Here is a 14,574-nt window from a genome sequence, read left to right on the forward strand (position 1 = left end):
TATGTGTTCTCTGAGCATGTGTCCAAAACATACTAATTATATAATCACTGTCCTTTATAATTAATAAACTTTTATAATTATAGTCTGACTTGTAATTAGTATGATAATTCATTTTAAATTAGATTGACCACTCACTATTTAAAAATTAAAACTTTTCAACTTTAAATAGAGATATTTAAATGGTAAATTTATCATTTAAAAAAGCATAACCAAAAGAAAACTCATTATATGGTGTCACTAAACTTACTTGTATCATACATAAGCTCACTCAATATACACAGACTACCTGGTTCTAAATGTTTATATATATTTAAATGATTCTACATCATATTGTCAATATAAGGCAGTATACAGGTTTCATGATTTGCAATCTGAATGAATTAGAAAATGACAAAGCCCATATGACAGGGTGTTTCTGGGAACTCCATTATCTAAAATAAAAGCTGAATTAAGACCTGAAAAGCACATAGGGTACTGTTTCACATAGCATGACTGAGAAACTATTTGCATGAGAATATCAGTATCACCTACAGTGACAGAAATCCAAACAGTGGTCACTTGAAAAAGAGGGTGAGTAGAGGTTGACAATACTAACCAGAAAAAAGCACGAGAGAATTTTCTGGATATAATGGATATGTTCTATATCTGGATCTAGGGTAATTCATATGCAAATTAATTGAGCTTTGCATCTAAAATATGTACCTTTCTGTGTGTAAATTTTACCTCAGTAAATTACTGAGGGGCAGGGGCAGATTCCTTCAACCTCTCCGAGATACAGATATAGGAGATAGAGGAAGTTAGGAATAATACCCAGGATCCTGGATTTTAGTTCACATCCCAGGGTAATTCTTACGCACATTAAAATTTGAGACATATTGGTTAAATTGTGAGTATTAAACATATCTTTATTTTTTAGTAACTAATAGATGCTTTATATTTATCTCAATTTAATTAGGGCATTAGTAAATAGGATAATAAATAAATGCAGTAAATTTAATTTCTACCTTAAACTAACAAGCCCAGCATAACATTTCCAGGGATATCAGAATATTTTAGATGCTCCTAATTTCAAAATATTTCATAATTGCTACCAAGTCTGAGCTCAACTTGGCTTTTATATACTGGCTACAGAAACTCATGTGGAAAGAAATGCAAGCATTAAAAATTTCAAGGAACAAATTTCTGAAAATTACTTACTTTACAGAAAATGAACGTAAATAAGTCATTTGGAATACCTGCCTATTAAAGGGAAACACGATTTCCTATGTGCAGCAGTCTGACTTCTGTAATTGTTATAATTAATAAAATACTTCTGATTGATTCATATACTTTTATAAGTACACTACATCTAAAATAGTACTTTTAAACAAGTTCAAAACCCAGTGTGGTGACTGGGGGGGAAGTGGAAGTAAAAGAGGGCATAGAGGGGATAAATGGTGATGGAAACCATTTTTTTGAAAGTTCATAACTCTAAAATGTATATGGTGTTTTTTTAGTACTATTTTTGTCTAAAACCATATTATGATTTGCAAAAGAGGACATACCTTCTTTCTCCTAGAACACAAGTTTTAAAAGGGCAGGAATACTAGGTATTTTAACTGTGAAGTTACTTGTAAAAAATATGAATAATACCATATCAGGATGATTGTTAAAAACAACATGATTGTGACTGGTAAGATGGTACAGGCAATATTTTCTTGTATGATATGACCCTTCTCTATCCCCAAAACTTCAATGAAGATAATCCACTCACTATCCTTATCCAAAAAGACAAAAACACTGAAGATGCCATACCCTCGTATGTTTACAAATAAGTCTTCTGCAGCTTTGTGAATGTGGAAAACTTCATCCCGAAAGAGAGAGAGGCAAGAGCTACTTTGAAGAGCTAGCTTCCAAAGATTCAGTGCTGTTGCATCAGTATTGAGGATCCCGTGGCACAAAATAAAGCCAACTTTAAAAAAAACACAGAAAAGTAAATACAAATGTAAGAATTTTCCAAAGTTAAGTTCTTTCAGTTACAAAATAGCTTTTCAGAAAAGTAAACACAATCACTAAATTAAGGCTTTTAAGTGACCGGTAATAATTCATATACATTCAAGATGGCAATAATATTGCTCTTTCAATAATTTTCTGTATTCTGCAAAATTAATTCTTTGAACCCAGACTGACAAAAAGGGAGGGAGGAGGAGGACATCACTTCTGGGTTGTGAAGAAAGTTCTTTTAATGAATGACTAAAAGACATTTTCAGAATACTTATAAAATATTTTAAGCCAGCCCCAGCTGGTTTGGCTCAGTGGATAGAACATTGACCTGCAGACTGAAGGGTCCTGGGTTCGATTCCAGTCAAGGGCAGATGCCTGGGTTGCAGGCTCAATCGCCAGTACGGGCCGTGCAGGAGGCAGCCGATCAATGATTCTCTCTCGTCATTGATGTTTCTCTCTCTCTCTCTCTCTCTCTCTCTCTCTCTCCCCCCTCCCTCCCTTTCCTTCGTCTCTGAAATCAATAAAAATATATATTTTTAAAAATAATAAATGAAATAAAATATTTTAAGCCTGAGATCAGATACTAATTAAAACATAATAATCATCACAGTTGTTGCAATTAATGAAAAATAAAGCCAATCTACTTTTCTAAATCACCAAAATAAACGAAATAGCATCTTGCATTTTCATAGCAATTTATAGTTTATTAAATAATTTTTTTCACACATTTTCTCATGTGATCCTGTGGAGTAGATAGAGCAGGTAAGTATTCTTTTATAGTTGAAGAAATGAATGATCAATGACTTGACTGAAGTTATACTATTAAATTAGAGCTAGACTTAGCCTCAAGTATTTACCCTTAAAATTATTTCAGTATATTATGTTGCTCTCTATTATATGAATTCAAATATCTTTCACCTTTTATTATCTACCTTGGAAATCCTACACAAAGGTGTAACAATCCTATATATGTTTGTTGATGTCCTTTCTAGCCCTCTATAATAGGCCATAAACCCTCTACTTTCATTCTTTCAACACTTACTCAATGCCTACTGGCCAGTTACAAATCAACCCTGTTTTCTGTGAGATTTCCCTACAATTCTTAATAGTCACTCCCTTCTTTAAACTCTTGAATTATTAACACATAACTTGCCATTTACCTTTTTATTCTTAGTTCAACCATCCTTTAAAAGTGCCACTACACAAGCAAGCTAGCTCTTTAAATAGCCATTTACTAGTATTGTAGAGTCTGTACATATAGAAGTATATTTAACTTCCTTGAATTTCCTGTAACATATAAAAATATTTTTCATATAATAGGGCCCCTACAAGCAAGCCAATTATTTGATCTGGTATGCAACCAAAGAAACAGAATACATGTACAGAAATTGAAAGAATCATCCAGAGAAATTTTGTTTATAAAATATTTTTTATTCAACATATTGACTTTTAACTCTTAATTCCTGAGTAAAATAAGATTCACTTAAGGGGGGGGGGAGGAATAGTAGAAGAATATCATGTAAGAAAAAATAACCTGTAAGTAAATTACATCTAGAAAATTAATACTTTAGAAAATTAATTGTAAGGCTAAAAGTAAGACACCCATGAAAAACACACAAGGTGTCAAAACAAGCCAGAGGAAAATCATTTGGGCAAAAAATGAAATAGGATCCCAAGTCAAATTTATAGAAAATATTCCTTTATTAACTTTTGGTCGAGAATATGATTGTATATTTTCAGAAAACAACTCCGAGACCATGTGGATTCCAGCAACAGAGAGGAATCGACAGGACTACTCCAGCCATGAAGACAGAAGAGAAGCAGTCCAGAGATGGAAGACGCCGACGTCACCTTGCCATACTAGCAGTTAGCAGCTGTGCGTCACTGCAGGTTGCCCAGGACCAAACCAGAGAGAGTCGGACCTGCATTACCACCATTTGTCCACCATCCAGAACTGAAATGTCATTGCTGACATGTACACATAAGGAACTATTTGACATTGAAATTGGGTCTCAAAAGAACTGTTGGCCCAGAAAGAAACTCACTACAAACTGATTCATTTGCCTGTCAGCATAACCATTATTGCTTTTCTCATTTTCGGTTCTTATAAGTGTATTTCTAATAGCACATGATCTCACTCATCTAGGGGAAATAATGAACAACATAGACTGATGAATAAGAACAGACCCAGAAACAAGGAGGCATGGATCAGACTGTCGGGCCTCAGAGGGAGGGTAGGGGAGAGTGGGGGTAGCGGGGAGAGATCAACCAAAGGACTTGTGTGCATGCATATGCGCCTAACCAGTGGTTAAGGACAACAGGGGGGTGGGGGCATGCATGGGGAGGGGTGTGGGATGGAAATGGGGGATGAGGACAAATATGTGATACCTTAATCAATAAAGAAATTTAAAAAAAAAAGATTCACTTAATATCTCACATCTTATTGTATACTTAGATTTCACAAAATTGCTGCTGATTAAAAGTTTCTATGAAAATATCAGTTATATTATAGATTAGCATATATTTTATTTTCTTAAGACAAGTTACATTATGAATTAAAGCAATTAATTTGTTTATGATAGAATAAAAAATAATTTTAAATCGACTGTCCAAGATTAAAAGGATAATTTATTAATTAAACCACATTAAACACCTTTTCCTACCAAGGTCTGAATGAAAGGATAAAAAAAATGTTTTTTATTTTCAAGCCATAAAAATGTTGGAGAACAAAACTAGACAAGAAAGTTAAAGAAAATCTTTGAAGACAGAAAGTAGATAAAACTGGACTATCAAGTTAAAAAGAGATGGGACCCTCTCTGTCTCTCTCCCTTTCCTCTCTCTCTCTCTCTCTCTCCTCCTCCTTCCTCCCCTCCTTCCCACACTCTCTGAAAAGCAATGGAAAGAATATCCATTAACAACAACAACAAAAATTAACAACAACAAAAAGGCAGGAATTAGTAATCCAAAACTCAAGAAATAAAGAGAGATCTTTCCCTACGAGTCCTCTGAGTCCAACCAAGAGAGCAAGAATAAACCCTGAAAAGAACATCAGGATAAGTTATTTTATAATTGCACTTCAAATACGTGGGTCCTCAATATTCTAAGCCTTCAATAACTCTCAGCCCCAGGCTACAAACTAGGCCAGTGATCTCAAACTTTAGCTTGCATCAAAATTGCCAGAAAGTCTTATTAAATCATATTGCTGAATCCATACAGAGTTTCTGATTCAATAGGTCTAGAGTGGAGATCAAGATTCTGCATATCTAAGAAGGTTCTATTCGATGCTGCTGGTCCAGGGACTACACTTTGAACTAATCAAGAACAAAGCTCTAAAGAAAGTAGACCATCTTCAGTAGAAAAGTCCTTATGTGGGAACTGGGATCAAAAAGAGAAAAACAGAGTTTGAAGTAACTCTTTACCTTTATATTAACTCTATTCAAGGTTCAAACACATGAAAGCAGCAAAACTCAGAGTAAACCTTTACCTTGGCAACTGTGGTTATCCTAAATCTGTCTGCCTCCTCCTCCATGCCCACATGTCCTCCATTAGAGTAGCCTGCCTTCTGACCCACCTCCCTGCTCACCATACAAAGCCCATTTAAGGTAAAGACTGGGGGGAATAGTGCTGTATAACTCTAGAGGTCACCCATGCCACCTAAGTCTACTAATCACCCCAGTTCTTCAGCCATACATACATAAACATAAAGAAACCAAGGATCACTGCACATTTGAGTAAAATAAATACTTCAAAACCTGTGTTTCTAAATCAACTAACAGACAAAGCATAAAAATCTTAACTATTTTTATAGGAAAAAAACATAAATATCACAAACCCGATGAATATAAAAATAATAATAAAATGGCTAAAAGGCCCTAGCTGGTTTGGCTCAGTGGACAGAGCATCAGCCTGCAGACTGAATGGTCCCAGGTTCGATTCCGGTCAAGAACACACGTCTGGGTTGCGGGCTCAATCCCCAGTAGGGGGCATGCAGGAGACAGCTGATCACTGATTCTCTCTCATCACTGATGTTTCTATCTCTCTCTCTCTCTCTCTCTCCCTTCTCTGAAATCAATAAAAATGTATTTTTTTAAATGGCTAAGAGTAGGGAGTCTGTGCTAAATTCCACCTCTTTCATATTAATGGGTGCAAAGTGCCAGTGCATAATGAGACTAAGCAGAGAAATTGAGAGCGTTTACAAACGTTCATAAAAGTTTGAGTGACTTATGAATAGAAACTTAAGAATCTAATTGTTATATTAAATCTAATAATTAAAAATATGGGCTTTTATTTTGTGTCTTTGCTTATTGCTTTATTTCTGATCATTCTAGTAATTCATTTCTATTGTCTTTTATAAAAGTATCAATCCAAAAATCATTAAAAAAGAAAAACTGGTCTTTCACTATAGACAAACACTGTAATAAAAAGTAGTTTCTAAAGTTTAATAAATCAAGAAACAAGAATCGTAAGAACTAAAAAACACAAACTGCTCAAAATTATTCCCCTCCACTAGTGGACATGGGGGTGATAGAAGGAATTACATTATAGCATTTCTCATTTTGTATTAAATCTGTGTCTCTATATCTACTTCCCCCATAGTTTGTGAACTTCATAGGGGCAGAAATCAGTAGGAATTTTATTCCCCCTGCATCTAACAAACTGCCAAATATATGAATCGTTTATTGTATGTTCTGAAGTGAATACCAAAAACTTTAACTGGATAAATGAAATATTTTAAAAATCATTTAAAAACAAAATAAAAAGCTATGTTAAGAGGCAATATAATGTAGACTCTGAGCCTTTGAGTTAGCCTGGGTTCTTACTTGGTCACTGTCAGTTACTAGCTGTGTGGATTAAGTTTTAGGTTCCTTATCTATAAAACATACCATCTACCCTAGCAGGGTTAGTATGAGAACTGAATGAGGTAATGCACATAGGCTTAGCAATATGCTTGCCACAGAAGTAATATGTATTACATGTTATTTTTCTCTAAAACTTAAAACCTGAGGGATAATCACTGAACTATTCAATTTTACTTACAGATAATCCATTTTTCCATTGCATCCAAAGAGAGATATTCACAAGGCATCTTAAAAAGAGAAAATATAAATTTGTGTTTAAAAGAAATTCTTAAAAATAAAACAACCCATATTGAATCACTCTCCTCTGACTTCTCAGAATTCTCACGACTCAATTCTTGGCTCAAATACCCCAACAAATTTTAAAAGTTGGGTAAAAGTTTTATAACCTATACTTAAAATTGCAGTCCATAAAGGACAATAAGAGCTGTGCTCCTTTCACATGTACATAACTTAACACCTCCTCCTTAAAAAGTAATGTTGCTAAATCATATTCAATCTAATAAACGACAACTTCCAGATTTCCCAAGTCTATTTCAGAGTTTGTGGTATTCCAAAAGATAAAATTTTAGTCAATTTTTTAAAAAAATTATGTAAATTAGTGCTCACTGTCTCACTCAAATCAGTAATTATGTGTGTGTATTTTCCATATACATAACATCTATATTCATATACACAAAGGTTAAAAAGAAATATAACAGCATACAACAATTTTCTCTAGTTGGTAAGATTTGGGAAATTTTTTGTTTTTTTCTTGATAAATTTCTGCATCTTCTAAATTTCCACCATAGTAAGACTAAAACAAACTTTTAAACTTTAAAAGAAAATACTCATCCTACTAATTGTATTAACTTGGCATCAGAATCTAGAAATAAAAGTACTAAATAGTACAACTTAATTACTGAGCATTTACAATAAACTTCACTATAGGCTAGTACTAATTAGAATACTGCAATAGCACTGCTTAACTCCTTTTTTAAAAATCAAGTTTACTATTTTCATTCAAAAAGGGAAAAATAGAATCATACGGTATCAGACTGTGCAGGATTAAGCATTGTACTGGGTGCACTGATGAGACTCAATAATTGGGCATTTCTCCACTGGTCGGCTGAAAGATTCCTTCGAGGATACACCATCTGAAGAGAAATTAGTGCATCTGAAAGAGACTAATAGAAGAAAAAATATTGAGGAATAAAATTTCTTTTTTCTTCTCCATTTAAATTCCAGTTACAGCTGCTGTGCATTTCTAATTGTACCATCCCAAAACAACACAGCCTAATTACAACTATGCTTTTTTAAATCTGAGGTTGGTCCCAGCAACCCTCCTCTAGTTTGTTTTTTGGTTTTTTTTATCCTCACCTGAGGATATGGTTATTTAATTCAGAGAGAGGAGGAGAGGAGGTGAGAGAAAGAGAGAAAAAGATAGAGAGAGAGAAAGAGAGAAACATTGATACGAGATTGAACCCAAAACCTTTTGGTATACTGGAGGACACTCCAACCAACTGAGCCACACCGGCCAGGGCCAGATTTTGTTTTCTTTATTTCATGAAAGCGAAATAAATTCTGCCTTCCTGGGTTAAGAGCTTAACTCATGAAATCATGTTACTTTTTTAAAGGTCAGAATGTTTGGAAATTTTAGGATCTTTATTTTAAAGGGGTAGAGAACCTACTGTCACACTTCTGTGCATGGTTGTATACTGATTGTTCTCACTGAGAGGAAAAGACATTGGGGTTATGTGATTGTTAGAGCTCAACATCCTATATAATAAAATGCTAATATGCAAATTGACAGAACAGCAGAACAACTGGTCACTATGACATGCACTGACCACCAGGGGGCAGATGCTCAATGCAGGAGCTGTCCCCTGGTGGTCAGTGTGCTCCCACTGGGGAGCGCCACTCAGCCAGAAGCCGGGCTCATGGCTGGCTAGCGCAGCAGCGGTGGTGGGAGCCTCTCCTGCCTCCGCAGCAGCGCTAAGGATGTCCGACTGATGGCTTAGGGGAGCGGGCCTAAGCCATCAGTCAGACATCCCCTGAGGGCTCCCGGACTGCAATAGGGTGCAGTCCGGGCTGAGGGACCGCCTGCCTCCGAGTGCATGAATTTCATGCACCGGGGCTCGAGTATTTCATATTTTTCCAAGAATGCCTTATATGTACCCTATCCTAATAAATTTGTCACGTGATCTATTAACTATAGCTTTAATCATTAAATACTAGGGGCCTGGTGCATGAAATTCATGCACGGGGGGGAGGGAGGGTGGTTTCCCTCAGCCCGGCCTGCACCCTGCAACCTGGGACCCCTCGGAGGATGTCCGACTGCCGGTTTATCCCCATCCCTGCATAATCCGGAACCACTGGCCCTTAACCTTTCGCCTGCCTGCCTACCTGATCACCCCTAACTGCCTCTGCCTGCCGGCCTGACCGCCCCCTAACCGCTCCCCAGCCAGCCTGATTGCCGCCTAACTGCTCCCCTTCCAGCCTGATTGCCCCCAACTGCCCTCCCCTGCCAACCTGATCACACCCCTAACTGCTTGCTCCCCAACACTGGCCTGATCTTGCCTCTAACTGCCTCTGCCTCAGCCCCCGCCACTGTGGCTTTGTCCGGAAGGAAGGCAGGACAACCAAAATATGTCCGGTCGACCCTGTCTAATTAGCATATTACCCTTTTATTAGTATAGATATATCATTAAAAATGTTTAATGTTTCATCTCATCTGCTTCATGCTTGTTTTTAGTTGTCCTTTGCTATTTATCTCTGCTTCCTAAAAATTCTGTAATGACTTTTTAATCTGGCTGCACATAAAATGCTAGAGGAGTTTGTTCAGAATACAGAATCCATCTAAAATTTAGTGAACCAGAATCTCTGGGAATAGAACCCAAGAATCTGTATTACAATTACACTACACCATTAAATTAATTAAATTAAAATTAATTTATTTTTAATGAATCCTAGCAAATATCTGATACTCTAGGACCGTGGTCGGCAAACTGCGGCTCGCAAGCCACATGTGGCTTTTGGCCCCTTCAGTGTGGCTCTTTCACAAAATACCACGGCCTGGGCTAGTCTATTTTGAAGAAGTGGCGTTAGAAGAAGTTTAAGTTTAAAAAATTTGGCTCTCAAAAGAAATTTCAATCGTGCTGTTGATATTTGGCTCTGTTGACTAATGAGTTTGACGACCACTGCTGTAGGATATCATGAAGCATCAGAAAAATCAAGATTAGAAAAGAAGTGGTTTAATCCAAATAGTAAATTCTCCTTAAGTAATTATGAATAGTCCAGTATATGTTAATGACTATGGAGAACTTAAAGAAGCAAATCTGGTGTTAACTATTTGTGAAAAAAAAAAAGCATAGATTAATACAAAATACCTTGTTAAAATTCTTTCAGCATCCAAAGAGAACAATGAACCAAGATACAAATACCCTGGGATTTAGTTCTGATTTTGCCACTATTTCTGCCAAATGGCTTATCATGTCATTTCTCCAGCCTTCAATTTCCTTATCCTATCTAATAATAGAGTAACATGTAAATTACCATCACTCTGCTACGCCCACAATTGGGCAGTGGGAGGCTGGGGGGCGGGACTTGGGGTGGCCTATCCAGCCATTGAGAGGCACGGATCCACTGCCACTAAGGGGGGCTACCCTGCTGTCTCTCAACGGCCAGATCCGCAGCCGCTGAGGGGGCCTGCCGCGGACACCCAGCTGCGCCTCTCAATGGCAGGGTAGCCAGGTGTCCGCGGCAGCCCCCCTCAGCGCCTCTCAACAGCAGGGTAGCCCCCCTCAGTGGCCGCAGACCATCAAAAGTGGGGGAGCTGGGTGCCTGTCTGCTCCGGCACCAGCGGACAGGCACCCAGCTCCACCGCGAAAAGCGAAAGCGTGTAGGGGACCCTACACGTGCATGATTCAATCATGCACTGGGCCTCTAGTCTATAAAAAGAATGTATGAGGTAACTACAAATTTCCTTAATGTACTTATGTACTCTGGTTCTTTGAATTAGCACTACTGCAGAAAAATAATAATAGTAAGACTCCTTAGAACCAAAAGTATTTCATTATGAACTATTTTTTAATCTATCGTAAAAGACAGGCTTTCCAAATTATTTCCACAAAACTCGTGTAATATTTTTTCTCACTAAGAGACTATATTATAATAATATTAGAGGCTTGGTGCAAATTCTTGCACGGGTAGGGTCCCTAGGCCTGGGTGGCGATCAGTGCCGATCTGTGGGATGACCAGAGGGGCAATCGGGGGCCCCTGTTGGCACCTGCCTTGGCCAGCCTGGCGCAGCCCACTCGCCAGCCAGCCCCACCCCCTGCCGCCGCCTACTCCCGGCCGGCCCCGCCCCCCACCTCCGCCACCGCCACCTCCGGTCACTCCCTCTGCGGGGCGACTGGCAGGGCAATCAGGGGGCCCCCGCTGGCACCTGCCTTGGCTGGCCTGGGGCCTGAGGGCAGCTCCAACGTTGAGCGTCTGCCCCCTGGTGGTCAGTGCACGTCATAGCAACTGGTCGTTCCACCAGTCGTTCCACCATTTGGTCGATTTGCATATTAGGCTTTTATTATATAGGATAGCTAAAATTTATCATGTACTATATATATAAATACTTTTAATGAAGCAACTAATTTAATCCTCATAATAATCATATGAAGTAGGTACTATTATTACTCCATTTTACAGATAAGAAAACTGATGTATAGTGAAGTTGGTTAAGTAACTTGCCCAATATTGCACAGTTAGTAATTGGCAGAGTTGGGATTAGTGCCCAGGCAGTCTGGTATGATAGGAGACATTCTCAAATACTACACTTCACTACCTCTACACCCTATATTAAGTCTGAAAATATAATGGATCAATATATTCCTGAGTTTCTATATACTATTCAAAATCTAACTAATTAGTTCTCTGGTTCACATTTAGATAAAATCATGCATAGCTATTATTTATATCTTATTATAAGTTTTCCTGAGAGTTTATCAATTAGATAAAACATGCATAGCTATTATTCATATCTCATTATAGTTTTTTCCTAAAAGTTCATCACTTTATCTAACTATCCACATTTAACCTACATCACATGCCAATCAAAGACCTTTTAAAAACCAGCTCTTGCCCTAACCGGTGTGGCTCAGTGGGTAGAGCGTCGGCCTGCAGACTGAAAGGTCCCGGGTTCGATTCCGGTCAAGGGCATGTACCTTGGTTGCGGGCACATCCCCAGTAGGGGGCGTGCGGGAGGCAGCTGATCGATGTTTCTCTCTCATCGATGTTTCTAACTCTCTATCCCTCTCCCTTCCTCTCTGTAAAAAATCAATAAAATATATATTTAAAAACCAGCTCTTACCTTACTATGGGGTACAAATTCTTCCATCATCTTCTTTAAAGGGTTTTCATAATCCACAATCATCTGACCAAGGCGTGGATATTCTCGGTCACTTAAAATAGACACATCAAATTTCACTGAGCTGTAAGTCACCAAATTGAGAATTTCACAAAGATTTTTATGATGCAGGTCTACCTTGCTCCATGGGTCATTTCATGAGCGTAGTTGTACAATCCAATGATTGCCTTCCTTTCTTCAATTCGAGAGAGCAGTATCATTAGTGTTGTATAGGTTATGATCAAATCTAAGTAGTTCTTTGTTAAATCAAAGTTTACAGTCTGGGGGGGAAAAAAAATCAAGTTTAACTCCTTCCTATTTTACAAACTTTTAAACACACACACACACAGCAATCTTCATGGCAGCTACTGAAAGCTAATAATTTTCTGTAGTTATTTATTTTATTCCCATTTCTGAAATTCTAATTCATTTCACCAAAGACATGTAAAATTTGGGAGTTACAAATAGAGTTTTGTGTTTGTGACACAATTTTATGGATGAAAAAGAGTTCATTATTGCCCTATTTAAACTAGTAACGGTTTAAAAGAATAACCAAAACCAACATAATATGAAACACTGGAGCCAGTCTCACTAAGCAAGAAAAAGGAGTATTAAGTAAATGAAAAAATTCACCACTAAGTCAATGGAGACATTTTTCACTTTGACTTCCTATATTTATAAACCATCTCACTGAGAAAGATTCTATCAAGTATGCCTTTTACAGAGAAAAATATTATCCACTTAATTTTGCTTAATTGGACCTAATAAAATAAAATACTAAAATTAACAACTACTTTCCAATATGCACAAGACTTATATTCAGTGACAATCAAATAAACAAGGTAAAAAGAGAATGCATCTTAACTCCTTACCTTGAAAAACAGTGCAAAACAATCCAAATTAAAACTTAATATACACGTCATAAATGTTCTCTAAAGAAAAGCATTTGGTCCCTTTAGTTCTACTAGAAATAGAGAGAATTGGGAATTTTTCTGAAAATAATACTTACTATATCGAAGAAGACCTGGCAAACATCCATAGTATTGAGCAATTCACAAACATGGTCCTGAAAATAAAAGGATATTTTAATCTTTACTTATATAAATAATATTAACTTCAGAAAACACAAATGTATTTTAGAATTTAGTTCTAGAAGAATTCTAATTTTATTATCTACAAATGACAAAGCAATTGCAAAGTTAACAAATATCAAATCAACTTCAGAAATGTTAAATTTTATGTACTAAAATACATACCTTAAATTCCATGACATCTACAAATGTGAAGTAATATAATGCCAGATTTTTCAGAATCTCTGATTTTTCTTTCTGTAGCTGTGCAAGCTGTTGCTGTAAACACAAAATCAAAATGTACTGTTCACTGAGAACAAATATATTTAATTTTACTACAAACTATCTTCTTTTATGATTGCTATATGAAAACACAAGCTTTTAGAACAGTATTTCTAGATGATTAACATTTTTTTAAAAAGCCAAAATACTTGAGACAGCAACTGCTAATAGTGATCAGCAACTGACAAGTGTGAGGCTATAAAACAAACCAGAGCAGATTAGTACCAAACTGAACTACTATTAAGGAAAATTGGAAAATACTAGGAAAAAATAATTTTCAAATAAACTTTTTAAAAAAATTAAAAACAACTCATGAGCATGATCACATTACTAGAAGTAGAAGAAAAGAGGGTGAAAAACATTGTAACTTACACTACAAAAAACAACGTTATAAATTTGTAACTTACCAAAAAGAACATCCAGGCAAAGCCACGTTACGCATGCAAAATAAAATGTAGATACAAACATAAAATACAGTAAAGGTTCCCTGACCAGATCCACAAAACACAATAATACATTAAACAAAAGCAAAACACCACAACAAAAAAGAAATGAGAAAGAAGCAAAACTAGAGTTAAGACACTGGTAAAACATATGAAAGAGGGAAATGTGAATACAAAAGACTATTAAATTTACAAGTCCTAAGTTTTCTTTTTAAAACAACTATTGATATAATTTCGGGGGGGGGGGGGAAATCCAGCTATATTTACTGTCCTATATCATAAGACTGCCAGAATTCCAATAAAACATTTAGAACATTGATACTGAGTGTAGTCTACAGAACAGCTTCCACATCACTTAGGCACTTGTTAGAAAAGCAGAATTTCTGGCCAACCTCAGACCTACTAAATCAGATTCTGCCTTTTAACAAGAAGTCCAGGTGATATGAATGGACATTAAATGTCTGAGAATCACTAATTAAACAAGAAAACATGGGAAAGTAGTTCAATATCAAATTTGCTACAAAAGCCCTTACAATGTTGAGGTCCTCTTACAGTTCTTTGTT

At 36.7% G+C, this 14,574-nt stretch overlaps 1 protein-coding gene and 1 long non-coding RNA gene across 4 annotated transcripts in view; one reads left to right on the top strand and one right to left on the bottom strand.

Moving 5' to 3' along the window:
- The window catches only part of LOC129150725 (uncharacterized), a 40,373-nt gene extending 36,444 nt beyond the window's left edge, over positions 1–3,929 (top strand). Inside the window, exon 3 of the long non-coding RNA XR_008557463.1 lies at positions 3,724–3,929. This is a non-coding gene — a long non-coding RNA (uncharacterized LOC129150725). The remainder of the gene's footprint in view (positions 1–3,723) is intronic.
- The window catches only part of NCKAP1 (NCK associated protein 1), a 94,111-nt gene that overhangs the window by 46,807 nt on the left and 32,730 nt on the right, over positions 1–14,574 (bottom strand). For 2 of the 3 annotated variants that reach the window (XM_054723237.1, XM_054723235.1), the window contains exons 3-9: positions 13,473–13,565; positions 13,226–13,282; positions 12,355–12,497; positions 12,181–12,271; positions 7,868–8,005; positions 7,021–7,069; positions 1,795–1,951 (exon numbers count right to left, since the gene is read on the bottom strand). In XM_054723237.1, coding sequence (XP_054579212.1) covers positions 1,795–1,951; positions 7,021–7,069; positions 7,868–8,005; positions 12,181–12,271; positions 12,355–12,497; positions 13,226–13,282; positions 13,473–13,565 — 728 coding nt within the window. The remainder of the gene's footprint in view (positions 1–1,794; positions 1,952–7,020; positions 7,070–7,867; positions 8,006–12,180; positions 12,272–12,354; positions 12,498–13,225; positions 13,283–13,472; positions 13,566–14,574) is intronic. The other variant, XM_054723236.1, reaches the window with a different exon arrangement.

The sequence above is a fragment of the Eptesicus fuscus genome, chromosome 11, assembly GCF_027574615.1.
Source record: "Eptesicus fuscus isolate TK198812 chromosome 11, DD_ASM_mEF_20220401, whole genome shotgun sequence".
Classification (NCBI taxonomy): domain Eukaryota; kingdom Metazoa; phylum Chordata; class Mammalia; order Chiroptera; family Vespertilionidae; genus Eptesicus; species Eptesicus fuscus.